Source organism: Hippocampus guttulatus, chromosome 7, assembly GCF_054856545.1.
Source record: "Hippocampus guttulatus isolate MCC_2025c chromosome 7, RoL_Hgut_1.0, whole genome shotgun sequence".
In the NCBI taxonomy this organism is placed as follows: domain Eukaryota; kingdom Metazoa; phylum Chordata; class Actinopteri; order Syngnathiformes; family Syngnathidae; genus Hippocampus; species Hippocampus guttulatus.
This window is the reverse complement of record NC_141267.1, coordinates 11,369,871-11,397,187: the sequence shown is the minus strand read 5'-3', so window position 1 is coordinate 11,397,187 and position 27,317 is coordinate 11,369,871. Positions and strand designations below refer to the sequence as shown.

General features: G+C 41.1%; 1 protein-coding gene across 2 annotated transcripts in view; it reads left to right on the top strand.

Annotated features, from left to right (window-relative positions):
* The window catches only part of negr1 (neuronal growth regulator 1), a 130,166-nt gene that overhangs the window by 12,625 nt on the left and 90,224 nt on the right, over nucleotides 1-27,317 (top strand). For both annotated transcript variants that reach the window (XM_086115790.1, XM_086115791.1), the window contains exon 2: nucleotides 20,228-20,466. In XM_086115790.1, the coding sequence (XP_085971916.1) occupies nucleotides 20,228-20,466 (239 nt within the window). The remainder of the gene's footprint in view (nucleotides 1-20,227; nucleotides 20,467-27,317) is intronic.

Genomic DNA, 27,317 nt, shown 5'->3' with positions numbered 1-27,317 from the left:
TGCAACTGGTGACATGCCAGGTACCAATGATTCAGCCCGGAGACTCTGAGATAGCAATAGCAGCAGCAGAAAAGACTTTGAGAAAGCCAAGCGTGATAACGAAAACCAGTTTGAGAAATGTGCTGGCCATTCATTGAAATGGTGGCTATCCAAATGGTACTCGTGGTTCATTCAACTTTTCTCAATGCCTTAATCAGACTTAGGAGTAATCATCATGGAAGGCTATTCAGCGTTCTTTGGCCTACATTCACAAATTGTGCCGATCAGTCGTGCCTCAGTGCACAGCAACAATTTCCGAACCTTTGCCCTTCATTTTAAACCGGAGAACATCCACCACAGATATGGGAAGCCTTTCCAACTATATTCTGTGCAACCTTTGTAAGCGCCTGCATTTGCAGTGCTTTGCTGCGTGGATTAATTCATGATGCGAACATGGTGTGTTGTTCATCAAAGAGTTTGAAAGGATACAGGCCTTCTGTTTGCTCTGCAGCAACCCTCCAAGCCCTAAATGGATTAAAGATCCCAAGGTTGTCAGTTCAAATGTGGGAAGAGCGGCGCCCGCTGATGTGTCCTTGAGCGAGACATTAAAAACAAAATTATGTCTGTTACTATCTGTTGTTATAAGCATTACATACATATCACAGGTTATATTTTGAGTCACCTTCAATGAAGACAGGAGAAACAAAGTAATCCACAGATAGCACTGTGAACCGTAGCACAGTCATATGGGATACCACAAAGCTTTTGTCTGGACTGTTGTTGTTTACAAACTTTGCTGTAATGTATTCTGTACGTGCGCTGAAATTTGATAGTTCTAGTGCTACAAAGATATTTGTGGCGCGTGCTGCCCACCTTGTTTCTCACCTAATGCGCACGACATGATGAACAGAACCGCCCCCCGTGTGGCTGACATGTTCGCATGCTTGTGAGTAGAGCTTAATCAGAAGAGTGTAGCTCACACACGTCTGCGTGGGTGGTTTGCTTGGAGCTGAACCTCGCATACGCAGGGTAGGGAATTTGTGGGGTTGCCCAATTAGTTCTGAAATGTGAAGCAGTGTGAGAGTACATCAGCAGTGACGAGTGCGCCAGAGGCCGACGTGTCATCAATCATAACACCAGATCCCTGCTAGCACCAACCATTTTATTCCACAAGGAGGCAAAAGGAGGAGCCAATTTAGATAACGTTTGAACTGACCTAGCTCGGGACAGTGACTGCTTATTAATTATCCTATTTCATACTGTATACTGTATATGTTGGATCAATGCTGCAGTATTATTGACAGTAATTGGCTATACCTTCACCAAGTGCAACATAAATTATGTGTTGATCGTGATTATATTTATTCATAGACTAGTGAACAGGGTTTTGCTCAAACCTCTTATCAGGTTGTCATCAAACTAGTAATTAAACCTTTGAATGCTGTGGGGCTTTGTTGTCTGGGCCTTTACCGGACATTCAAGTTCGATCGATGTAGTTCTCTCAACGATCATATATTTCTTGATTCATTCATTTTATTCACAGCTCAACAGTCGGCACACAATACGCTAGAGTGTTCATTAAAGAGTCAGACATCTTTGTGTCTTTTCTACTTCTTCTTTCTGTCATGTGCATTAATTACGTGGGTCCACCCCAGTGTTCAGATTGAGTCACCAAAGCGTGTGATGAAATTTACTAAATGGGAGACCTAAAGGTTCCTTGAAGTACTGTTGGATTGAATTTAATTTTTTGCACCTCATCGAAAATAAGTTTTCCATCCACAGCTTGATTGGAACATTTTCTGGCCAGTAGATATTTTTCTTTCATTTTATTTATTTATTTAGAGAGGAAATATAAATTTCCTCTCTAGTATGAATTCTTTGGATCATTATTGGCCATATGCTCTGCATCCTGGATACGGCCATGTGTAACGTACTGTAAGGTAATATCTCCCTCAGGAGTCATACATGAATATAATCAGGAATGGCCACAGAAGCTGCCCTGACAATGGGGCACCAGCTCGGACTGCAAGGATTTTGTGAGATGATTATGCTTTTGCACTGCAGTTATTTCTTAATATGACCTTTAGCGCACACGCATGGGTAGTAATGTCAGAACCAGGTATGCAAACACAATGACTCTTGATTCACTGTCCAACTGCCAGACATCCACCCACCATAAAACAGTCATCAACATTAGCTGAATAGTGTGATTAGGTTTTTTTCTCCTCCATTAGAACGATATTGCATCACACACAAATCATCCTCAACAACATTATCTTGATGTTTGTATCCATATGGCATTTGTGGCTACATTGGTCACCAAAGTGCTATTGCTTCCGCGTAGATGTTCCTATTGGGGGGGAGCATTGCATTAACTGAAAATATTTTCCAAAGCTGACAAGGTTTCTATGTCAGAAGTTCAGCGATTAGTAACTGCTTCCTCAAAATACATCAGCTTTGTGCATTCTGATAAGAACCGTGGACCACTAGAATGGTAGAACTCAGATTGACCATAAACTGACTTGGAGGACTGTTCCCATACATGTTCAAACCAACAATATTGGCAACGACATAAACCCCGCTCCTTCTGTATCAACATTCTTCAAACAGGAATGTAGTAACTGTTGTCAAGAAAGTACCGACATTTCCCAAAAGTCACTACAAACTTCCTTTTGCCGATATCATATCAGGTATTATTGTTTTTTTTTTTTGTATGTTGGTTTGTTTGTTTATTGAACACATGAACAGACAGCAGAAATTTGGTAAAGAGTAAAAGGGAAGTACAAACAACTTACAAAAAGAAAAACAACAACACAAAACAGTAATTTAGCACAGTTTACATGTTCAAAGGAAGTAGGAAGAAGGGAAAATATATATATGTCTCGCCCTACCCCTTTTTCTTTGTGAATTTTAACTTGTTTTATATTAATATAATACCCGTCCGCTCATTTCCACCTTCGCAATATAAACCGCCTCCGCCCCTCACTCACTCCTCACACCACTGCTATCCTTGTTCACAGTCTCGTCACTTCCCGTATTGACTACTGTAACTCACTCCTCTTCGGTGTCCATCAAACTTGTTAAACTTCAACTTGTTCAGAATTCAGCAGCCCGGTTCATCACGAGAACCCCCTCCTTCCATCATATCACCCCCATCCTCCGACAGCTCCACTGGCTTCCTGTCAAACTTAGAATCAACTTCAAATTACTTCTCTATACATTCAAAGCCATCCATAACCTTGCGCCCCCTCTATCTGTCAGATCTTTTTCAAATCTCCATTCCCTCTCGCTCACTCAGGTCCTCATCCTCCCTCCACCTTTTTCTACCCTCTGCCCGTCTCAGTACAATGGGTGCAGAGCCTTCAGTCGCTCTGCCCCCAAACTCTGGAACTCACTTCCTCCCAACATTCGTAATATTGACTCTCTTTCTATATTCAAAACCCAGCTCAAAACCCACATATTCAGACTTGCCTACCCGCCTTAAATCTTTCTTTCTTTGTTTATTATTTTATCTGTGTTTTACTATTGCTCTTGGTTGTACAGTGTCCTTGAGTGTTATGAAAGGCGCTTGCAAATGTGATGTATTATTATTATTATTAATAATAGCTCAATCATGTACAGTATATCCCAAACGAAAAGATTATTTGGATAGACGTGAGGCCATCAGCATTAAACCGCTGAATTTTTGTAACCTTGCCCATGGTTCACCAATTGAGAATGGAGAAGCTGTACAAAATTGCCACAGGAAGTTGATTGGAACAGGACCTATTCCTGACAGATCACACAGTTGGAAGGCCTGCTTGTACTACCACTGAGGAAAATGCGGAACTTGTAGATCTGGTGCAAAGCTGGGGAAAAGCTTTCCGGAGCGCTTCAGTGGGAGATGTCACAAAAAGCTTGATTCGGCTGAGGCTTCAGAGTGCGATGTAGCAATACCTGTACAGACTTCAGGTTATCCAAATCCTTCAAGCGGAAAAGTATAAATAACACTGAAGTCTATCAAAATGACAACTGTAACTTAGGGGGTGTGGGGGAGGTAGGGGTAAACCGGAGTGACTTTTGTGACACCATGCATATGGAAGTGATACAGCTGAAATGAGAGGTAAGATTTGTATTTTGAAGAGGAGCTAATTTTAGCCTTTGTTTTTAGTGGAAAAGGTTATTAGAGAACTTTGGCTTCATGTGAATTTATTTGTCAAGGTAATGTAAGATGAGTTTGGTTTCTCAGTGTTTGGTATATTGTTTGAAGCGGAACTCAGGTCTGTAATTTTCTTTGCAATACGTTCTAGGTATCACAGTGGTTGTCTGTTAAGCACATCCGTCTCACACTATTGAGGGTGTGTGCTCAAATCCGGGTTTATGCTTTCCTCTGTGGAGTTTGCGTATTCTACCAATGCCTGTGTGGGTTTTCTCTGGATACTCTGGTTGCTTGGCACATTCCAAAACATTATAGGGTAAGTTAACTGAAGACTAAACTGTCCATAAGTCTCAATGTGTGTCCCAGTGGTTGTTTGTATTTTTTTTTTATGATATGTTATATTATTTTGCCTTTGGCTGCCAACCAGTTGTGGGTGTGCCCTGGTTCTCACCCCAAAGTAGCTGGGATAGGTTACAGCACACCTGCAACTCTGGTGAGAATAAGCAGTACAGAAAATGGATGGGTGGACAACATGTTCCATGTGCCCCCACTCGTCAAAACATTTAGATTCATTTTGCGTTGATGGACAAAGAATTAAGCAGAATAGACGACCCATTTTCATCTATTTTAGGGGGCAACCATTTTGACATTCTACCGCCTTCTGTTGTCAGCTGAAATTGACATCGAAGTGCCCTGGGGCTTGCACTGTGAATGTCATGGCTGAGCTGTCTTCTGAGTTTGGTCACTTCGACATCGATAATCCATCCATTCATCCATCCATCCATTTTCTCTTCTACTTATATAACCTCGCATGGGTCACGGCTTTCTGTAGCCTGTCCCAGCTGTCTTCGGGCAGTAGGCGGGGGAGACCCTGAATCGGTTGCCAACCAATTGCATCCAAAGATGAACAAACACTCACACACACACACATATATATATATATATATATATATATATATACACACACACACAGGTATATATTTAGACAGACAAGACCCAAGGTGTAGGTTGTGCAAAGAGGCACCTGAGACGATCCAACACATAACTGCAGGATGTAAGATGCTGGCAGGGAAAGCCTACATGGAACGCCATAACCAGGTGGCTGGCATAATCTACCGAAACATCTGTGCGGAGTATGGACTGGAAACCCCAAGGTCAAAATGGGAAACACCTCCAAAGGTGGTGGAGAATGACCGAGCAAAGATCCTGTGGGACTTCCAGATCCAGACTGACAAGATGGTAATGGCGAACCAACCAGATATCGTGATCATAGATAAAGGGCAGAGGAAAGCCGTTGTAGTGGATGTAGCGGTCCCAAGTGATGGAAACATCAGAAAGAAGGAACACGAGAAACCTGAGAAATACCAAGGGCTCAGAGAGGAGCTGGAGAGAGCCTGGAAGGTAGAAGGTGACAGTCGTGCCTGTGGTGGTCGGAGCACTCGGGGCAGTGACCCCCAAACTAGATGAGTGGTTGCAACAGATCCCGGGAACAACATCGGACATCTCAGTCCAGAAATGTGCAGTGCTGGGAACAGCAAGGATACTGCGCAGAACCCTCAAACTTCCTGGCCTCTGGTAGAGGACCCAAGCTGAATGAGGGACGGACACCACCGAGGGGTGAGACGAGGATATATATATATATATATATATATATAATGTAACTGGTGTTAGATTACTAAACCATTATGTATGTTACATTTAAATTCACAAGGTTGACACACTTTTATAAGCTTCATAACCACTGACCTTGACATGATGATAGGACAGCCTCCATCCAAGAAGGTGAGCTCTGTAACCGTATCATCCATCATAGGCGCACTGAAGCAAAGCCTCAGCTAAGGCCTCCAGCTGCACGAGAATCCTCCCCATCTCATGGTGTATAGTGGACACTGGACACACATATACCAGCGAGAAGCTAAATCTTAGCCTTGAAAAGATACAGCGGGATGTTCATTTTTGTCAATGATTAATGATGTATGGATCTCCTTCGTGTTGCGGGAATTAGGTCTGTCAGTCAAGCACCTCCCTCCCACATAAACACACAGACTAACGTCCATGTCACCAACCCACAAGCGCATTACACAAGCAGTGTGGTTTGACAGACGTGAGATAAGTCATGCTGGGCCCATAACCTGGGAGCTTGCTCTCTCTGTAGATTTCCTGTATTTCTTTCTTTTTTTCTTCTTTTTTTATTTTTAAATAGGCTTTGCTGAAAAAGACTGCGGCTTCAACGGATCACCATCTAACAGAAAAGACCTCGATTCCTCACCAGTACACACTAACAATAGAGCAAGAGTACCCCTTACAGCATGTAGGTCAGCCGTGCCTTTCATGCATACTGGTTACAAGAAGAGGTTGCAAGGGAAAGGTTCCAAACTCGGTTGTCTTTCGGGGCACTGACCGACATTTAGCTGTACTTGACAAATACTTGCTCATGTCAAATCTGATTTTGGTACCTTTGAGTGCATCTTTGCATGAGGCTGAAAGCAAGAAAGAACAAGATTATGTCATCCCAACAGCTTGTTCGAATATGTTAGGTCAAAGCTGAGCCATGCATGGCCCGAATTAAACATGTAGGCATCTGCGGTTATACATGCGGTTCTATTTGAGATCAAAAATCCTCCAGTGAATCTTTTTAGAATCATTTTTTTTAAGCAAAGAGTCAAACACAAACCTTCCAATGAAAACCGTATAAATGCTTTATAATGTGTATGATTACACAAAGTGAATGCTGTATCCTCCTCCATGTTTCTGGCAAGTGACATGTTTTGAAGGACCAATCTGTTTTATTGCTATAGGCTTTTACCATGTTTATTTCATTGATAATGAAGGTTTCTACCAATCAATTCTTAAAATACTCTCCTGTGCAGCTCTTTTAACTCGGTTTGGAGTAATTCTGAAACACATTCAAGACAAGAAGAACTATTTGTTAGACCACACCGAGTGACACGGTCAAACAAAACTCAAGTGGAAAATTGTAAACTAATGACATTTGGTGGCTATCACCTGCACAACTGGTGATTGATCCTCGCACATATACTAACCCGCTGTAAGAGAAAAATATGTGACTGCTGCTGACGTTCTCATCAGGAAAATGTTTGGCGACGCCACACATGATCAAGCTTCGTGATGGAGTTGCCGACATCATGGCCCCCGCTATAGGTGACGAGTATGAATGGCAGGGGAGAGAGGAAATGCGAAAGAGCGCAGGATTACTTTGTTGCTTAGTGACCTCTAAATATGATGAAAATAATAAAGATTGGATTTTTAAAAAAATATCTTTCGCCCAATAGTGATCACCTGAAAATTATGTGATCGACCCTGATTTCAGATCATGTGTTCGGATCACGACAACTCTACTCAAAAGGACCATGCATGTCTCATGATGTTTCATGAGCCCTTGCGAGTCTATAGCAGATACAGTATTAACACGATTCATGAGACTTTAGTTAGGTGAGCATCTGTACGCAGCACAAGCAGGACGCTAAGGATAGCCATACCACTTGTCCACATCTGGGTTGCGGTTGAGCTGAAGCAAATGGGTGATACGTGAGCTCCTTTACACCCTGGGCCTGTCATCAAGTAACTGTGGACTGCGGATAGTACAGAACACAAATTTACTTGCAGCCATAGAACCAGTTATATATGTTATTTTGAAAACAGAATTGACATTCAGTCATTGCGGTGATTTAGCTATATTCCCGTGCAGCAATCGGTTATCTCAACCATAGGTGTCAAACTCAGGTCCTGGAGAGCCGCTGTCCTGCATGTTTTCCAAGTCTCCCTGTTGCAAAACACCTGATTCAAAGGAACAGGTTCAATGGCAGGCTTGCGCAGAGCTTGCTGATGATCTGTTCATTTGAATCAGGTGTGTTGCAACAGGGAGACTTGGAAAACATGAAGGACAGCGGCCCTCCAGGACCTGAGTTTGACACCTATGATTAAACGGTCACTGTCATTTGTCATCACACTTGAGAATGAGTACATAATGTTTTTAAGTTTTATTCTCGACAGTTGTTTATTTCTTTTCACAATGAGTGAATGAGTTATAATTACTTTCACCATTTCTCGGGCACGCAATTAAGATATAATGATGGCACCAATGTGAATCTGAAACTGATTAAATTGATTGAAATTATTTCACGAAGGGAAACATTGTTTCCTAGACTGAATAAATTGCATATCGAACAATATACCAGAATGGATATTGTTCACCTTTGATGCTCGACTTTACATGAACGAGGCAAATAGTAGCTTGCTTTTGGATTAATTGTGACAGAAGTTGAGGCTGGGGAATTAGCCTCCTCCATTCGTCCATGGGCGGTTGATAAGAGTTTGCAAGGCTTTAATGCTAAAAACAGCCTTATCATGAGCTCAGCAGAAATAAGCATATACTGTCGCTTGGCCCGCCGAATCTAATTTGTCTTCCCCATTCTTGATAAAAAAAAAAAAGACTGTTATGAGATCAAAGCAGTTTCAAAAATGTTCCATCCATTCAGTAACGGCAGAGGAAAATCTGCATCCGTCCTGATGGTAGGATGATATCATCTTTCTGTCATACATTTATGCTCATCAATACACACAGCCTGGTCTGTGCCTGGATAAATTATAGAGAAATCTCTGTCTTTGATTTTTGGTGCTAGTTCAACTCCCCTGTCACAATCAGATAAAAACATCCAATTAGCTTACATTCTTCCAATTAACCGACTATCTTGCAACTGTCTACATCCGATGCTGTTTACCTATGGGGCGTGAGGACACACTGGGACATGAGGCAGCTAACAACATTAGTCCAAATGTCTCATTTCCTTCTTTGCTATGTAACCGAACTCCTCACAAGATGGACACAAAAAGCATCTCTACATTGGACACACAACCCTATTTTTTTTTAAAATAGATTGCATGAAGCTCACATTTTCACTGAGTGGATACAGTTTGACAAATAATTATCTACTAAACCGTTTCAACTCCTCTGTTCCATATTTTCTCCAACCCCCCAAAAAGCTAGCATGCCTGCCGGCTCTGATAACGCATACCTTTTTTTCCTGTTAAATGTATGATGTGTATGAAATTAGAATTTTATTTTCTGCCATTTTGATTGTATTTGTCCAGTGTGGAGTAAATGCATTCCATCCATCTCAAAGAGTTGAAGATCTGAAATTGGAGCAAGAAACCCATTCACTGACATCACATAGAGAGCATGTCAAAGGAAAAACCCATTACGTTTGCCTTCAGGCACTTTCCAATTTAACACTGTTCTCTTTTAATGTGGTTATTCAGCAAACCTTGCAGCCATATTCATCTAATTGCATGTTTTATAAATTGATAAAGAAAAATTAGTACAGGCTTCAGCCTAACCCCCCCCCCCCCCCCCCATTTATATTATTGCAATACCGTATCCATCCCAATTGAGGAACTAATCTGGTTTATCAGCCATTTTAGCCTCAGCTGAAATAACCAAGTAAACTGTGTTCATTCTCTTGAATGCCTTAAAGCTTGTAAAATGTTGGCGTCTCAACATTTTTACAAAAAAAACAAAAAAAAACATGCCTTGAAGTTTGCATCACTTCAGGACACCGCGAGCTAACATGGCTACTCACTAGATCAAATTTCAGACAGCATTCAATGATTAACTCGGCCTGTGTTTTGCCTTTTCATTTTGACCGGTTGCAGTACCACTTTACCATGCAATGGAAAAGCTCCATTAGTCCTTGAGGGCTCTGATTTAGAAGCAAGTTTTGTTTGTTTCCTTTTTTTTAATGATCATAAGCATAGCATTCAAAAATGTCTTGCGAACCTTGGGAACTTGTTGGTTATTGTACTGACAACCATGAGAATTTGAACCTTTGGAGACGAAGACCAATGTTTTGAACATGCACCTAGGATAAAGAGCGAGAGTGACAGCCCTAGTTGACAAAAAAATAACTGGATACTTTATGCTTATTTTGAGCTGCGTGTCTCCAGTCATTTCCTGGGATTGTCACCCCTGCTAACATGGCCCTTGCGTATGTCCATGTGTTGCCTTTGATGGGAAAGTCACCGCTGCCCACATGGCCACCACATAGTCATTTCCTTCAGCCTGTTGTCATCTACGGTAGTATGTCTGTGACAACAGCAGCACAAATAGATGTGCCAGTCTCTGTCGGTTGATTGTACCACACTTTTATAGAAACAAGAGTGGCCAATTCGTTGACAACTGCTGTTCAAAGGGGTGTTTTGAGTGTACATGACCTGTTAAATTGAGGTTCTACTATACCTGGGGTCGGCAACCCATGGCTCCGGAGCCGCATGCGGCTCTTTAGCGCTGCCCTAGTGGCTCCCTGGAGCTTTTTCAAAAATGTTTGAAAATGGAAGAAGATGGGGGAGTGAAAATGTATTTTTTGTTTGAATATGGTTTCTGTAGGAGCACAAACATTCCTAACGTTTTCCAATGCTGTAAAAATGTGTTGAATAAACATTCCATTTCAACATTTATGTTGTTATGGAATTATTCCTCTCTGTTGGTTAGATTTGAAAGAAACAAAGAATGTAGTGTTAAGTTTATATCTTCTTCCCCTTGAGTGATTAACAGCCCCCAAGTGTCTTCTTTCGCTCCCCCATCTCGGCAAAGTCCTTGAAGGCTGTCAAGAAAGGAACTCTTATCTTGAGATTTATGCACAGCAGGGGAAGTCTGGACTTTGTCATCAAGCCAAGATCGAATTGCATCAACCTTTCTTTGTTTCTGGGATTTGCATGGAGGCATAACTCCCCACCTCTCATGATCATATTGTCTCTATATAATCTCATGACTGTGTTTTTTCTACACTTCCTGACTGAAATCTGAGACCCTCAGGAGCCAGAATTGATTCGTAAACTGCAGTAAAATAAATTAAAGCCTTTGAAGGTAATGTTCATTGTTCCCAGCCTGTATTTGGATAACCAACATCCTCACCGTCTGAAATTCAACGAACACGCGGAGGAAGAGAAAGGCTGCTCTTCCCCGAACACTGTCAAGGAAGATTTGCGTCATAGCCTGCGACACGTTTCTATTAGCAGGGCAGGATGCCAGGCAGGTGGCTGTTGTAAAAAGAAACGGTGTTTCATGTCCAATTCACCGAGCAAACTGGCAAAGAATGGCAATCTGAAGGCCCGAGAGAAGCATTTTAAAACGGTACACGTCAGCTACGAAGGTTAACACGCTGCAAAAGTGTGTGCCATGCCTCGTTCATTTCCGGGGCCATTGTGGCTGTTGCTCATTGTGGCATGCATGTGTAAGTGCGTGCGGATGCGCGCGTGTGCGGTCATGGGTCGATCGCGGGAGGCTGGTTGTTCGAAAAGTAGATCTTAGGTCAAAAAAGGTTGGGCACCCCTGCTCTACAGGATGCACTGCAGGGAAAAAAATAATGAGGAAGGCTCATTGTGTATTTGTAGCCATTTTAGGCATTTTGATAGTAGGCTAATATAGCTAATATAGATACATACAGCGTGTGTTGCCTTCTTTCTAAGACTTTTAATTTGTTGCGGCTCCAGACATAAAGTATTTGGGGTTTTTTTGGTCCAACATGGCTCTTTCAACATTTTGGGTTGCCGACTCCTGCTCTATACACTGTATTTCTTTGACCATGGCCAAGTGTGCTCTGCCAATAATGAGCATGGCAAGTTGGTAATAATGCCCAGGGAAGGCATGAGAAGGACTTCTCTCAGTTGGGTGTCTTCACGACATTTCTATGCTGAAGCTTTTCGCAGAACGAATGAACCTGCTTGTTTAGTCATTCTCTGCCTATTTCCCTTCCTTGCTGGCATGTTGGATTCAAATCCTGGCCAAATCTGTCACGTAATAAGCTTTGTATAACACCATCTTAATTGTTAATATTTTGGTGCCAATCAATTACGGCTCTTTGGTGCTGTGCCATTAAATGCACATTTGAACGACTTAATGCAATTGGTTGGATTACTTGGAAGAGTTTTCTGAGAATTTGGTCATTTTAACTTCAATAAGATAGTGATCAATTCAATACAATTTGAACTGATTTTATTTTCATTTATTTATTTATGATGATTATTTTTTTATTATGTAAACTACTGCTATAGCTCAGCAAAACATACAGTACTTACTCCATTATCACACTAAATTACCAAATCATTACCTGTTCTATGCATGTATGCATCTAACCACATGTATTCATTTATTTATTCAATTTAATTCAATTCAGTTTTATAGTTCTATCTTTTTTTGATTTTCATTCTGTTCTATTGTCTTTTTTTCTGAAAGGATCTATACGTATGACTGACTATAAAAAGGAAGCACTCATATAACATTACATCAACTAACATTTCAAACTACAATATGAAATAAAGACAGAGCACCGCTGACTGAATGTACACTTTTACCTGTACATTCCCCTTTCCTCCATTGTATGTCTACACACTCGACTGACTAAAGTACTGTGGCACTAGCACAGCAACAATAGCTTCCTCTATAGTCCTTCGCTTCATTCTATAAATGCAATGTCCAAATTCGTCCTCGAAATCAACCCAAGCATGCCTTTGTGTTTGTGAACTGTGGCACAGTTCATTCATAGACATACAGAGGGGCCTTCTTCAAAGTATCTTTGATCCATCCATTTTCAACACCGCTTATCCTGAAGAGGGTCGCGGGGAGTTGCTGCAGCCTATCCCATCTGACTTACGGGTGGTGGTGGTGGTGGTGGGCAGCAGACTCCACCCTGAACTGACCGTCAGTCAGTCTCAGGGCACATATAGACATAAACGACCATTAACTCCCACATTCCCTGCTCACCACTTAGTCTTTTGTGCTGTCTTTGTCTAACTTTTTTCCCTAGCCTCCTACCGTGTTTTCATCCGAAGAACTAACCATGGAATTAATTGGCTGGTCTCTCGATGTAATCGACAAAATTTTTTCGACGAAAAGAGCGGGCAGTGGAGAGCCTGCTTGCCCTCCGGGGACATTTGCTGCCGGATACGCCCTGGATCCATGGAGAAAGTGGAGACCGGTGTGCCTGACAGTACTGTCCGTGGAGGATGTGGAAGACATCTACATTATTGGCCTTTTGATAACAGGTATGCTGCTGTTTGGTGTTGGCAGCTTGCTGTTCTATCGCAAAATTCAACCGACGGGAGCGGCTCTATTGGAAGTGAAGAAGCTGCCGGTCACTCTGGATGGCTTGGCGCGAATGTCCAACACTCAGACTCAAGCGGTGACTGAGCTCAACCGCAATATTGTTGCGGTTTTGGAGCGACTCCGCGCGATCGATAATACCATGGAGACGTTGGAATCCATGCTGCGGAAAGAATTTTTTGGATCAGACTGATCGGCGCCAGTGAGGAGATACAGACCAAGGACTCAAGGCTGTCTGGAATTGTTGGCGGCCGTCTCTCCAAAACAAACAACGCTATCTGGCCTTTCCCCTGGATGGAAATACACATTGAGTCTAGGGCCCCCACCACCACCCCCCTCCTTCTCGGCCATGGACTGATAAGCCGGGACTGTCGTCATGATGAGCAGACCTCGACGAAGCAGCTATGACCTATACACGCATACACATACACAACTGGACAACCACACGAGCATACACATCCTTGTTATCACTGTCTTCATCGCTCCGATTCTTTTTCCCCCGTGACGTGGTTCGATAATGCGGAGTGCAACGGTGACCGTGCAGCTGGTCATTTCGGACGCGTCGCGGTTACCCCCCCCCCCCCCCCCCCCCCTTATACATGTTATGTCTTGTGACTTGTTGTAACTGTCTAATGCTTATTCATGTGCTAGGGTCTTTTTTTTATCCTGGACTTAAATTATCCTCGGAAGAGGATAGTTCGAGCGTGGTTTTTTTTTCCCTCTCCCTACCCAGCGTTTTTCCTTTCTGAAGTCTGATTGTAATTTCCCCATTGCGGGACAAATAAAGGATATCTTAATTCACACCGTCACTGAGTGGGAACCGATCCCACGCTCCCCACACACATCAGGCAAGTGTACCACTACACCATCAGCATCATTACAAAATATTTTGTTAAGATGAATGATTAAGAGGTGCAACCCAGGCCCTGTTTTCATTCATGCATATTTTGTCAAACTTGATGTTAACATTTTCATGTTTTTTTTTTTTTTTTTGATAACAGAATACAAAAATATTTTTTCCTGGCCTAATTGGCCAACAAGCATGCCTGACTCGACATAGAATTACCGGGCAAATATGTAAAAACACAAAAGTCTAGAGAAATGTATCAAACTCAAAATTATTAGTTTTTTCCCCCCTGAATTGCTTGGTCAAGTCTGCTTTGTTTGCCTCCCGTTTTAAAACTGAATGGGTCTGTTGACAATCCTTGTGGAATTGGATGCATTTATTAATTTATTTTTTTAACCTCACTGACATCCCCTCAAGTGTGTTAAGGGCACCACATTCTGTGCCTGGCTGAATTGAGGTAAATGTCTCTTTGTTGTGCACACAGTTGGCTGTCAAGAAGAAATGGTTTGCTGACTCCCGTTGGTCCTCAGGTTAACCCACCAAGAATCCACCGACTCGCATGTCTATTAAATGCACTAACTGAATTGGCTGATGTTTTCACTATTTAGACCGGGGATTAAGTGATTCTCAAAAGATAGTCTGTAGTCTGTTCCTTACCAATGATTTTCTCAATTCTTTGTTAGGAGTCAGAGACCCTGCCCATAGGACCAACATTAAACTGAACATTATGCCTGCCAAATAGACTGGCAATAGCGCAACTCAAGACTTTTTGGTCGCTGCCAGTACACAGGATCTGCATTTTAAGCAGTGCGGCATAAATTGAATGTCTGTATTCATCCAACCCACTATCACTTCTTTCCATAAAAGTATGCACACATCATTACATCAAAAAAACATCCAAATAATGAGAGTGGCAAAGAAGAGTAGCATATGAAACTAGACTGTTTTACATTTTTGGGGAATGAGGTGTAAATTCCCTCATCATAATTATCTTTTGGAGTCAGTGTCTCAAACAGTTGTAGTTTTTTTTTTGTTTTTTTTTTACAATTATAGCGGATCTTAAACCAATTGCAAAACCAATCATCACCATCAGCATTTTCTTTTTAATTTGTTACAGACTCTGACTGTCGCTATCACAAAACCTTTATTGACAACATGCAATTTTACAGAATAATTTTGCAATATTATGTTAACATTACATAAAGTAAACATTGACAATAAAGTTGTATCCAATCCAATCCAAATAATACTAATACCCTTTGAAGATGCCTGACTGACACAATAGGGAGGAACCATGAAATGTGTGCAGTGAGTGAGCATGTGTTGAACTGAATAAGCCTTGTTGGGTAGTGCGTGATAACCATACTTTCATTTGCATCTTATTTGGGAAACTTGCTCAATAAATAAAGTTTGATTGACCCTTTTGTGTAATAAAAACAGCAATAAAAAAACAAACACACTTGTGGATTTCATCATTTAAATGCTGTGTAAGTATGTGACTTCCATTCTGGGACTTTCGACTTTCAAGGTTTCTCGTTGGTTTCGTACTTACTCTTCCTCTTTAATTTATTTATTTTTTCCTTCTCACTGTTTGTCTTAATAGAGGGAATTGCACTGAGACAAGCGCATCCGAAATGTTGCGCCACCCAGAAGCGCCTCATGCCTCTGCGCAAAGTATTTATTCCAATATTTGTAGATGACTGAACCTAGTTAACTTCTGTGGCAATTGCTTACTTTCTTTGTCAGAATGATGAATGTGGTCATACCTATCGGACTGTGCCGGAGTTCCAATGTCCTTTGACAATGAAGGATTGTCCATTTATGCCATGAGCAGAGCACATCAGGAGAGTGAATAAGCCCCGCAGGAAAGCAATAACAAAACACCCTCTTTGTTACTGGCACGTTTCAAAAATCATCGCATTGAAGACCAGTGGCACACGACCTTTCCTTTCACTTGATAGCCATTCAACAACAGTATATTGGAATAGGTTAAAACAACAGGTCCTGTTTTTTTTAATGCTTTAAACAGCTGTCATTGACTGAATGCCAAACTCTGACAATTTATGTAATCTCAAGAGTCCTGTGTAAGCATTATCCAAAAGTGTTTCCCCACCTTCCTTCAGATTGAAACTCTTACGAAGCGGAACAAACTAATCTGTAAGTACTTAGCGCTCCTGGCAAGCAGGCAGTGAATGTCCCTTCCCAACACCCAGCCTTGACCCCCACTTCACTTCCCTCGCACTCCTTGGCCTACTGCCAAATCTGGCCTGTCACCTGGGTAGTGAATGGTGGGAGTAAACTCGGCAGCAGCATAATATCCAACCAGGCTGGGGCAAAAATATCATCCTTTAACCAATGACACAATATTCACATTTGTCTTTTTAATTACACTTCAAGCTCAGAGATTTAACTATATGACTTTTGCATAGAACGCAGCAAAGGTGTAACATTGCCCAACTTGTGCAATTTTATTACAGCTTTGATATTACCCATAATGCGAGATTTTGGTTTCCATCTACAAGTGAAGTCGCCATGCAGTTTTTGGCAGTATATCCGGTGTATGCATTTTGTGTTCATATGTTTACCTGTTTAAAATACTGCATGTGCAAATAACACGTATTAGAAAGAGAAGACAGTGAAAGCAAAGTGAGAAAGGTTGACAGCAGGAGGAGGATTAGGTGGACCTGTGCACAGATGGCTGCAGGAAGCAGATGTCCCAGTTGAGCTGTTCGGGGTGGTCCCTGCCAGATCCGAAACAGTGACAGAAGTATGCAGAGCAAAAAGGCCTCCTCAGAACTGATGGCAAGATTTGGGCAAGCAGATGCTGAAACACACGGTCAGAAATGTCACTGGGAACATTGCAACAGAGGAAAACCACACCTCTCCTACGCGAGTACATTTGGAATACTACCGCCATTTGCAAATAAGAAACAAAGGATGTGATGCAATTGCCTTAAATTGCCGAAAAAATTTAATGTATTTTCTTTATTCAGGGAAATCAAAAGGTTGTGGCATATGCTTCTACAGCAATGAAGAATGGTGAACTGATGTCACTTCCACCTTGTGATACTTAGCATTGAAACCAATGTCACTGTCCGGCAAGTATTTAGTTCTTTACATCAAACCAGTCCTTGGCATCTAATTATTGAATAAATACTATCGGCCATACTTCACTTATTCCCTCTTTCAAAGTTACCTTACGTGATTGCACTCTTCCTTTTCAATCCACTTGTAGGGGTGAATTTGCACAGCCGTGCATTCACAGTAAATGTCAAAAGCCAGTCAGTCATTACGATTTCACAATTGCTCCATTGACAAGACATTTTAAGCCTTGGAAACACTGAAAACCTCTTTGTTCGCAGTTTTTAGGATGACTCAAATTTGCCTCGATTGGAGACAATTTTCAGGGTTATACACAGATATGCCATCATCAGTTTGAAAGGACACAATAAATGCGATTTGGGGATGTATTGTTGCCATGACAAAATGGCATTCAGTTAGGGTTGTAGCTACCACCTGTTGCTTTGTCTTACACGTAAGAACCCACAAATGTGTCTGTGTGGGTATGTCTAATTTTGAAAAACACTATTATTTGTGGACAGATATGTTTCTGACCTCGAAATAAAATACCTGTATGTACAGTATATGGCCATAGCCCAAGACAACGGGGAAAGGAGTTGTTGTCGTTGTTTTTAATTGATGTTAAATTGAAATGACTGGAGTGACTTATAGACCAAAAAATACGTTATGCTGTTTATAGGAGATGTGATACACTATGAAATTGGTCCATTGGGATTGAAGCCATTGGTATCACATTGCATGAGTAGTTAGCCTGTCTGATTCAGTATTCTGTGGTTGAGGTTCAGATCTCGGCAAAAGCAGAGCTGTCTGGAGTTTGCATATTTCACGTTTTCTCACACAAAAGCATGCATTTGGTCAATTGAAGACTGTCACAATTGGCAATGGGTGGTTGTTCCTCTATGTCTGCTGCGGATGACTGGCAAGAAGTATGGGGGTGCATCCCGCCTCTCACTCAAAATCACGACCCACCGCACATTTTTTCCTTCAAATCGTTAGTTGTCTTTTTTTTTTTTTAATTAAGGGCCTTGGTAATAGCTGTTCCTCTTATTGGACTCAAGTGACTGATGATTGCGCATTGAATTTGATATGGTGGAATATTATTGAGGTGGCGTTAAATTATGAATGTGTTTACTATATTTCAAAGTGACAAATAATACCATTCAAATATTGATCTAGATGAAAATAAAGATTATCAATGCTAAAAGCCCTCATCTCTGTTGGGACCAAGCTAACATGATGCTAACATAACACTAGATAAATTGCTGCTCATGCCCTTGTTCTGAAATGTTGATTAATGAATAGTGCTTGAACTTTTAATGTGGATGTATTATGAGCAATACTTTCACATAATTATGTGAAGAAATTGCCTATTGGTAGATAGTTGCTCACATTCCTTACGGCGAAGGCCAGTTTTAATTCTCTCATATTTTTCAACTGTTGATTTGTGAGGTCCATTCATCTTTGTAGACTTCATTTTTCTTTTCAGGGAATTTCACTCTCCTAATTTGCATTGACCCACTGACTTCTCAGGCGCAACTTGTGAGATTTTGTTCTGTACATCTTTCACATCTTTCCATTTGGTGTTTTTCACCTATTCACACACACACACACACACAACAAAAACATCAAGCCACGACTAGAAAAGCAAAATTCACCAGCACTCACTGAAGTTATGTCTTGTGAGTGCTGCTCACATCGCACGTGACTTTTTGAGGCATATTATTTCCAGAAATTGTAGGTTCAACTCCAAACTGTACCGCTTTCGGAATGTTTGTCATCGGATGTTTCTTTGAATTCATACTGATGTAAGGTCAACATCCTGGCATATATTCAGTTGCAATTGCATTAATTAGAAACTAGCAATTGTCTTGATAACAACCACTAATCAGTAAAATTATGGCAAGATACAAAGTCATATTAAAGGTAGAAATTGGACTGGCTACAGTGAACAAAACATGGGATCCCGGTTTCATCTGTCAAAAATAGCCCTATTTGACACATATTTGTCAGGAGGTGTCCAAATACAAGTATCAGTAGACACCTTGGTAAGGGATTACAAAGGCAGAGATAACAGTAATCATTTCTGGAGGACTAGTGCAAAGACATTGAATACTGATAAGCAGATGGTGAATGAACATCAAGGACAAGTCAATCAAGATGAAGGAAAAAGTAGAGATTCTGTCTCTGGGTAAAATGTGCTCAGGCCTAAAATCCATGCTTTTGTCATGATGATTTACAGCAAATGTATACATGGAAGTTGGGCTGCATATTCTTTTTTTTTTTTACATTCCTTTAGATTCCTGTTTTGGTTTTTTTTGGTAATTTTCGAGTAAAAAAGTAAAAATACATCTTCACTATACTGGCGACCGCAGCAGCCCCGAAAACGGGACGGTTGTGAGACAACGCGGGAGACAGGATGGATGACTGTGACAGACTGTGATTGCTGTGGTTGCCTGTTGAGATGTCTCACTTGTCAAAACATTTGTCACAGCAGTCGTGGTGTGGATGAGAAACCTATTTGGCTTATATAAAAGAGGTGAATTCAACAAAACCTGACAGCATGTGCTGTAACACAACTTGCAAGAGTTGACTCGTAAAGCCGTGTGTTTAATTTACCAACAGTGGCCACCATGGCATACTTGTGCTGAATGCTTAAAGTCAAACGTGTGTGTGTGTGTGTGGAGGGGGGGGGTGTTGGGAGAGAAAGAGAAAGAGACAGAAGAAGTAGAGGGAGAGGGAATGGTACGCTCGCTGAGCGTGTCAGGACACTGTGCAGTGTGTATGCGATTAATGGGCTCTTGCATGCTCTGGTACAAGAGATGGATTAGTGAATTTGTTGCTGGCAGAAACTAATATCAAACACTTCATGTGGCCCTCCACGCTGACGCCGAGTCAGGAGCCAGGCCAGGCTTCATTGGACTCAGCCACAAATGTCCTCCAAAACTACCTGGCATCCATCTTTCAGCCGTCAAAATCCTTGACGATTTGCGACAACCATGAGGAACCCCATCACAACGTTCTTCCACTTCCACAAATCTGACCCAAGTGTTTTTTGTTCCTACAGGTGCTACCTGTTGGATGGGATCTCAAAAGGAGCTTGGCTGAACCGCTCAAGCATAATTTTTGCAGGGAATGACCAGTGGTCCGCAGACCCGCGTGTGTCTATTGTGTCCAGCGTTGGAGACAAGCACGAGTACAGCCTCCAGATTCAGAAGGTTGATGTATCGGACGATGGCCAGTACACGTGCTCAATTCAAAGCGAGCGCAACCCACGGCCTAAACTTCTCAACCTCATTGTAAAAGGTATGTACATCTTATCTGTTTGTCAGAGTTTTTTTTTTCCTGTTGAGGTGGTTTTAATTGGGCACAGCTATTTGAAGTTTATATGATTTAAAAACATGTAATCAAAGAACCATACATCGGAACAAACAGTTTAGTACTCACATTGCTGGCCCCTGATGATCTGAACCAGTGACAAAGACCACACGGAATGTCAATCACATTAAAGCATCATTAAATAAAACACTTATGCAGTGCTTGATAACAGTAACAGAGTAAATAACATTCAGTAATTTTTAAGACTGGGTACTTTTTCTACATGGGGCTAGCAATGTTTTTATAGCCTTTTGATGTGTTCAAATAGAGGTCCTATTCAAGTCAGTTTTTCAAGTCACTCAATGCCATAATCACAACTCCTGTATATCTGCCACCATATGTGCTGCTTGCTTCTCATCTTAGTCTTCGTGGAAGAGCGAGTGCTTTGGAAATGTATTCGACAGAGTGACAGAAATCTTCCACAGGCATTCTTTGGTGGATGTGAACCAACTCTGTGGCCTATATTTTGGGCTGAATGCTGTGCAGCACAAAATAGAGGCTTGGTTGAATAAGGCTGCTTTAATTTGGTCTCTTTGGTTTATCATAGAAGGAAAAAAATGCAATGATTTTGAGTCTGAAATGAATTGGGTGGTAGCAGTCTGTATGTGATTCCTAATTGAAATATACAGAGGTAGCTTTCAATATCATGAACATACAATATAGATCCTTCGAGGTCAAAATGGAATCTGATTTTTATACATCTCTGGAACAAGGTCAAAGACAAGTCGAAATAGTAAAAGGCTGTGAGCACAAGGAAAGTATTCACTGACGTCTTGGTTGAGCTGCTGTCATCAAACGGTTGCGTGTCAGCTTTCTCTAAAATCTATCTTCCCTAAACCATGTTGTATTTCTTTATTGCAGTAAAACAGAGGTTCATAACTCTTGGGTGAGAAATATTTATGAGGAACCTATCAGTCAAGTTGTCAGAAGAGTTAATGCTTTCAATTTTTTAAATTCACAACAGGGCAATGGCTTGTGATGAGCCACACTCTGGAAAATGACTGCATTTAGTTGACATGGCCTGATTGGGACATTTAATGTCTCTTTAAATGTTTCGGGATCACTGAATTAATCATTAACTTTACATCTCCCTCATGTAAAGTGGGCTGCGTGTGTGTGTGCACGTTTGTGTAAATGGAAATATTTATGTACGTGATTTTTGATGACACTGACATGGTAATTATAGCAAATAGTGAGTAACAACATGCATTATTTTGACTCATACCATGTCAGTAATGAAAGGAAGCAGAAGCCAGAATTTTCTTTATACTCATTCTATACACATTTGAGATTGTTCTCCTTGCTACCGATATATAAAAATGCTTACTGGTAATGTGCAATGAGATGAAATAAAACAACATGATATATCTAATGCAGAATTGAACATAATAATAAGTTAATATAATTAAGGGCAGGGGTCCCCAACCTTTTTTGCCCCACGGACCAGTTTATGTCAGACAATATTTTCAGGGACCGGCATTTAAGGTGTGGCGGAAATAATACAACAAAATAATATGGTATGAGCTGCATGAAAACTGTGGTGTTTTCGAAATATAATAATAAACACAAGGAGCGTCTAATCTGGCCGCAACACTGATTGCTATGGTAATGTTTAATGCCTTCAAAATATGATACAACGCAAATTCAAAGTGCATGAAAATGACGACTCACCACAGCCCCGAGCTTGATTTTCTACAACCAGACGCTCCCATCTCGGGTAATAGGAGACAATGACACCTCAAGTGTGTGGTTTATGTCCAGTCTACTTCGTAATTTAGTTTTAGTCGCCGTTGCTGCAGAAAACCCCCACCTCACACAGGTAGGATGTCGGAAATAGCAACAGTGCTATTGTGGCGATCTCAGAGTATTCATCCTTAACTTTAATCCAGTTGTCTCGAACGTACTTTTAAGGCCGCCGTCATTTGCGATCTCCAGCAGTTTTTTTTACTCATTTTGCATGCTCCGGCATTTTGTTTTTAGTGTAATCGGTCACGTGACGGAGAAGCGTGGCTTGACCTGTGTCAAGCATGACACAGACGGATGTAATGGAGAATCCAGTAATTTTTCAAAATAAAACATCTTTCGTATTCCGAAATAAATAAAACGGAATTAAGGCAAGTTCTTTCTGTGCGGCCTGGCACCAAATGCACTGCGGACCGGTATCGGTCCGCGGACCGGCAGTTGGGGACCCCTCGGTAAGAGTATATTAAATGCGTATTGTAGGTTACGGTAAATAAATCATTTTACTCAGAAGTTGTACACACGCAGTTGTTGTCCGCGTATTATTGGACTTATCTGGTGATGAAGTGTCACTTTGCATTGCTGCCCTTGTTCTAATCCATGGTCCCGCTACCACTGGCAGGAAACTAATCTTAGACTAATGTCGATTGGGGCCTTGAAATTCACAACGGACACAAGGCTAACCCTTATTCATGCTCATTTGCTTTTAATGCGTGGGTCATGTTATTTTTATTTTTTTCCCCCCCAACACAACATCCTGTTTGATCAAAAGTATGAAGCATAATTGTGTGGGCAACCAAAAATATTTAATTTTTTAAAAATCTGTAAATTTATTGCTTGAAGGGGGGAAATTCACCATTTAGGAGCAGTCTGGAGCCTGGTAAAGGTACAATGTGTGCCTGTGCTGCCGTAAATTAAAATTGAACTCACAGTACAGTGATCCCTCGCTATTTCGTTTATCGCGGATTCGATGCATCGCGGATTTTTTCAAACGTATTCATTAAAAATAAAAAATCATATACATGGAGTACAGTACTGTATATGTTGCTCTATGTGACTCACTGTCGTTTTGCAGCTTCTCACGGACTGTTTGCGGACTTTTTGCAGACTTAAAAAATAAAATACATTATTTACCTGTATATGTTAATTGGTCGCTACTTCGCGGATTTCCGTTTATCGCGGGTGGTTTTTGTCCCCATTAACCGCGATAAACGATGGATTACTGTAATGATAAATATATCATTAAATCACACAATTACATTGCATGCTCCTCCATGAGAACGCCTACTGTGGGTTTTGCCTTTTTATTATTATTTTTTTTTGTATGCGCTGCATGAAGAAGGTGTGTGTATGTGGAGGATAATTCACAATTCACTGTAGCACATTCATTAGATCACATCATGGAGAACAAGGATATAGATGCACATCAGGCACAGATATCAGTACTGGTGATGCGAGCAATTTTGTTTGCACAAAGAAGCCTGTAAAATTGCAATTACTGTTAAATGTCATCCTACATGCTCAAAAATGCAATTCTGTCGACAAATATTGTCATATAATACTGAGGCCATTTTATCCAACCATAATTTATACCAGTTAAAAACCCATCACCTACCATTAACATGAGCTCAGAATTTGCAGTGCTCTCACGCTGTGTTGTTTTTACATATTTTCTAAGCTGTTATATGCCAACATACATCTGCTTGCTCTGCTCTTTAAAAGCTAGTGGGTATGAAGTGGAGCTGTGGTTGGTATGAATACGCCGTAAGTGTCTTTTTAACAATTGTGCTCGCTTGTGTAGTTGTCCATTACACTGGGAGTCAAGAGGCTTTTCAGGAGAATCTCACGTTCACCACCCTTTAGTTAAGGCTTACTCGCTGAAGGGCTGTGAATTAAATCAGATCTAATATGTACCCAGGACAATGACATTGGTACCCTGTTAGACTTGACAGTGCTTACATGTTCATCCTATTTTAGTCAGCGGTACCTTAACTCACCCAACTTCCAAATTTTCAAATTATGAGTTGTCACTTGGGTTACTTTTCATGTTTTATTTTTGGGGGTTTGTGTTTTCAGCCAAAATTTGACCAACGCCCCCGCTTGAGTGAAGTGAAAATATGAAATCCGGTTGCTGATGCCTTGGGAGCTCTTTTAGTGGTTTTCAAAGAATGGAACAGATTAATGGAATTTCAATTAATTTCAGTAGGGAATATTGATTTCGAAGTAAATTGAGTTATGAGCTTGGTCACAAAACAAATGCAACTCATAATTCAAGGTACCGCTTTATATGGCAATAAACTATTGCCATGTAAAGTATTTCCAATGACATCACCATTATGCAATAATGTGAAAGTCAATGCATCGGAGAAAGCGCATGCTCAAAAACAGATGAGTTGAAGCGATTGTTTTTATATGTGACATATAAAAACAGATAATTCACCCCATCCGACCTTAGACTATGAATGACTATGAATTAACAGACCGGAATGCGAATCAAAGTCAAATAAATTTAATGCCAAGGAAGATGCTCATCGAGCCTTATCAACCACAAAGATGCTCAAGAAGGTCTAATTCCTCCAAAATGACTCCTTGTTCATCGACTGCAAATATTTCCGATTCACGCCAAGACTCCAAAAATCATGTGATCTACTGGAGTCATCTGCTTGGTGGGCAGAAATGATCACTACAGGGCCATCATGTTATTGTAGTTGTTGGCTTTCTGTACAGCAGTCTGTAATGGGAATCTTAGTGCGGGCGTTCCAGGTCAGAGGAGCTCCTCACAACTGGCCATATGGCTCAAGCCAGCTGAAGCCACTGTGCCAGTTTTCAGCGGTGTGATTTCCTCATGGATGGAACTATGTGTGTAAGGCCCGCCATACACCTAGCGAAGCAGCCAATTACGACTTAACTGTCATGTGTGTAGGGGTGTGCGTCTCACCAATAAAATACAATTTGTGACATCTCAATACATTAACTCCGATACGTTTTAAAAAATTGTACATTTTCAAGTAGAAGTATTTGTTTTGGTTTGATTCGTCTGTAGCTTTTGTCATGTTAATTAAATACCTTATGTGTCAATGTGTAAAAGCCCTGCAAAGACCAAACTATTCAAGTCAATTACCGTATTTTTCGGACTATACATCGCTCCGGATTATAAATCGCACCAGCCAAAAAATGCATGATTAAGAAGGGAAAAACATACTGTATATAAGTCGCACTGGAGTATAAATTGCATTTTTTGGGGAAATTTATTTGATAAAATCCAACACCAAAAACATACATGCCATCTTGAAAGGCAATTTAAAATAGAAATAAAATAGAAAACACCACGCTGAATAAGTTTACAATATGCGAGTGTTACATGACGCATAAACAACGAACTGAGAACGTGCCTGGTATGTTCAAGTAACATATTAAGAGTTATTCAGATAACTATAGCATAAAGAACATGCTAACAAGTTCACCAAACCATCAATGTCACTCCAAATCACTAAATCCAATGACATTGTCATCCTCTGTGTTACTTTAAAGCAACGCCACCAACTACGGAGGTAGAAGATGACAGCGCTTCCTCTTCTACGTCGCTTATGTCAGACTCATTGTGGTATATCAACACAGGTCTAGAGCGGCCTCTTGTGGTTTAATGTGAAAATAACATGTGAAATGATATAATAATGTGTTAATAATTTCACCCATAAATCGCTCCTGAGAATAAATCGCACCCCCAGCCAAACTATGAAAAAACTGCGACTTATAGTCCGGAAAATACGGTAAAGTCAAAGAAACAACGAATCATCAGCAACATAAAAGTAACCGAGTTATAAGTCAAGTTCACTTCATTATTTTGTGTGCCATGCACCATGTGTATATGACAAGTGTGCATCTCTTGAATAAGAAAATGCAATATATATCAATGTCAATAACATGTTTTGCGATATAATTCAAGAATGGTACATTTGAAAATCACTTCTATTAAAGGGGGAGGTTAAGTCAATTTATACTAATATGTTCTGTGCGGCTCCACACAGCTCCACGGTCTAAAAACAGTATCTTATGAATATTGCATTTGTAGGCAACAAAATCCGCCTGTTTTTATCCATCTCAGGAGGTTACCATTTTGTCACTGAAAATTACATCACAGTACCTAAAGGCGAACATCACATGACCAAACCCAGAAAGTAAGTGAGCCATGATTGGTCGTTATCTGAGCCTTTAGGTGCATGGAGATGTCAGGTGTTGTTCCCAGTATTTACTGGAGCCATCCATCCAGCTTGGAGGTTACTACCCCAATGCCCCGATAACGACTGGCACCACTGTTGCCTTAACCCTCGACATTTTCTATAGCTATTCCTTCAATCCCCTTGGCATTTCTCCGGCTTTTTGTGGTGATGTGGCTATCATTTGGGATTGCTACATCTATCACAACTGCTTCTTTCTTCTGATGTTTATCCACCACCACTATATCAGGCTGCTTGGCTATCACCGGTTTATCAGTCTGGATTTGAAAGCCCCATAGGATCTTTGCCAGTTTTCTCTCAATTACCTTCGGGGGCGTCTGCCATCTTGTTTTGTGGGATCTTTCATACAGATGTTCCATTACACTATTCCTGCTACCTGGTTATGCCGCTCCATGCACACCTTGTTTTGCCAGGATCTTACACCTTGTTGTGATATGCTGTACCATCACTGGGGCTTCTTCACACAACCTGCACCTGAGGTCATGTCTGATGTGGTCGACCCCAGCCTCTATTGAGCATGTATTTAGGGCCTGTTCCTGTACTGACATGATTCAAGTGCTGGTACTGTCTTTCAGTCCAGCCTTTTCCAGCTATCGGTATGTTTTCCCAATGAGTTCTCAATGTCAGCCACTTCCTCAAGTTTGGTACATGCCATGCAGGGGCTTGAATTTCTTTGACAGTCCATCTGGCTCCTTCTCCTCAGGCTTCTGTTGCCTGAGGCATTCATCAAGTCATCACTTATAATAAGTCATATAATAAATATTTATTCCTGTAATGTAATTCGGAACTGTACCTGCACAT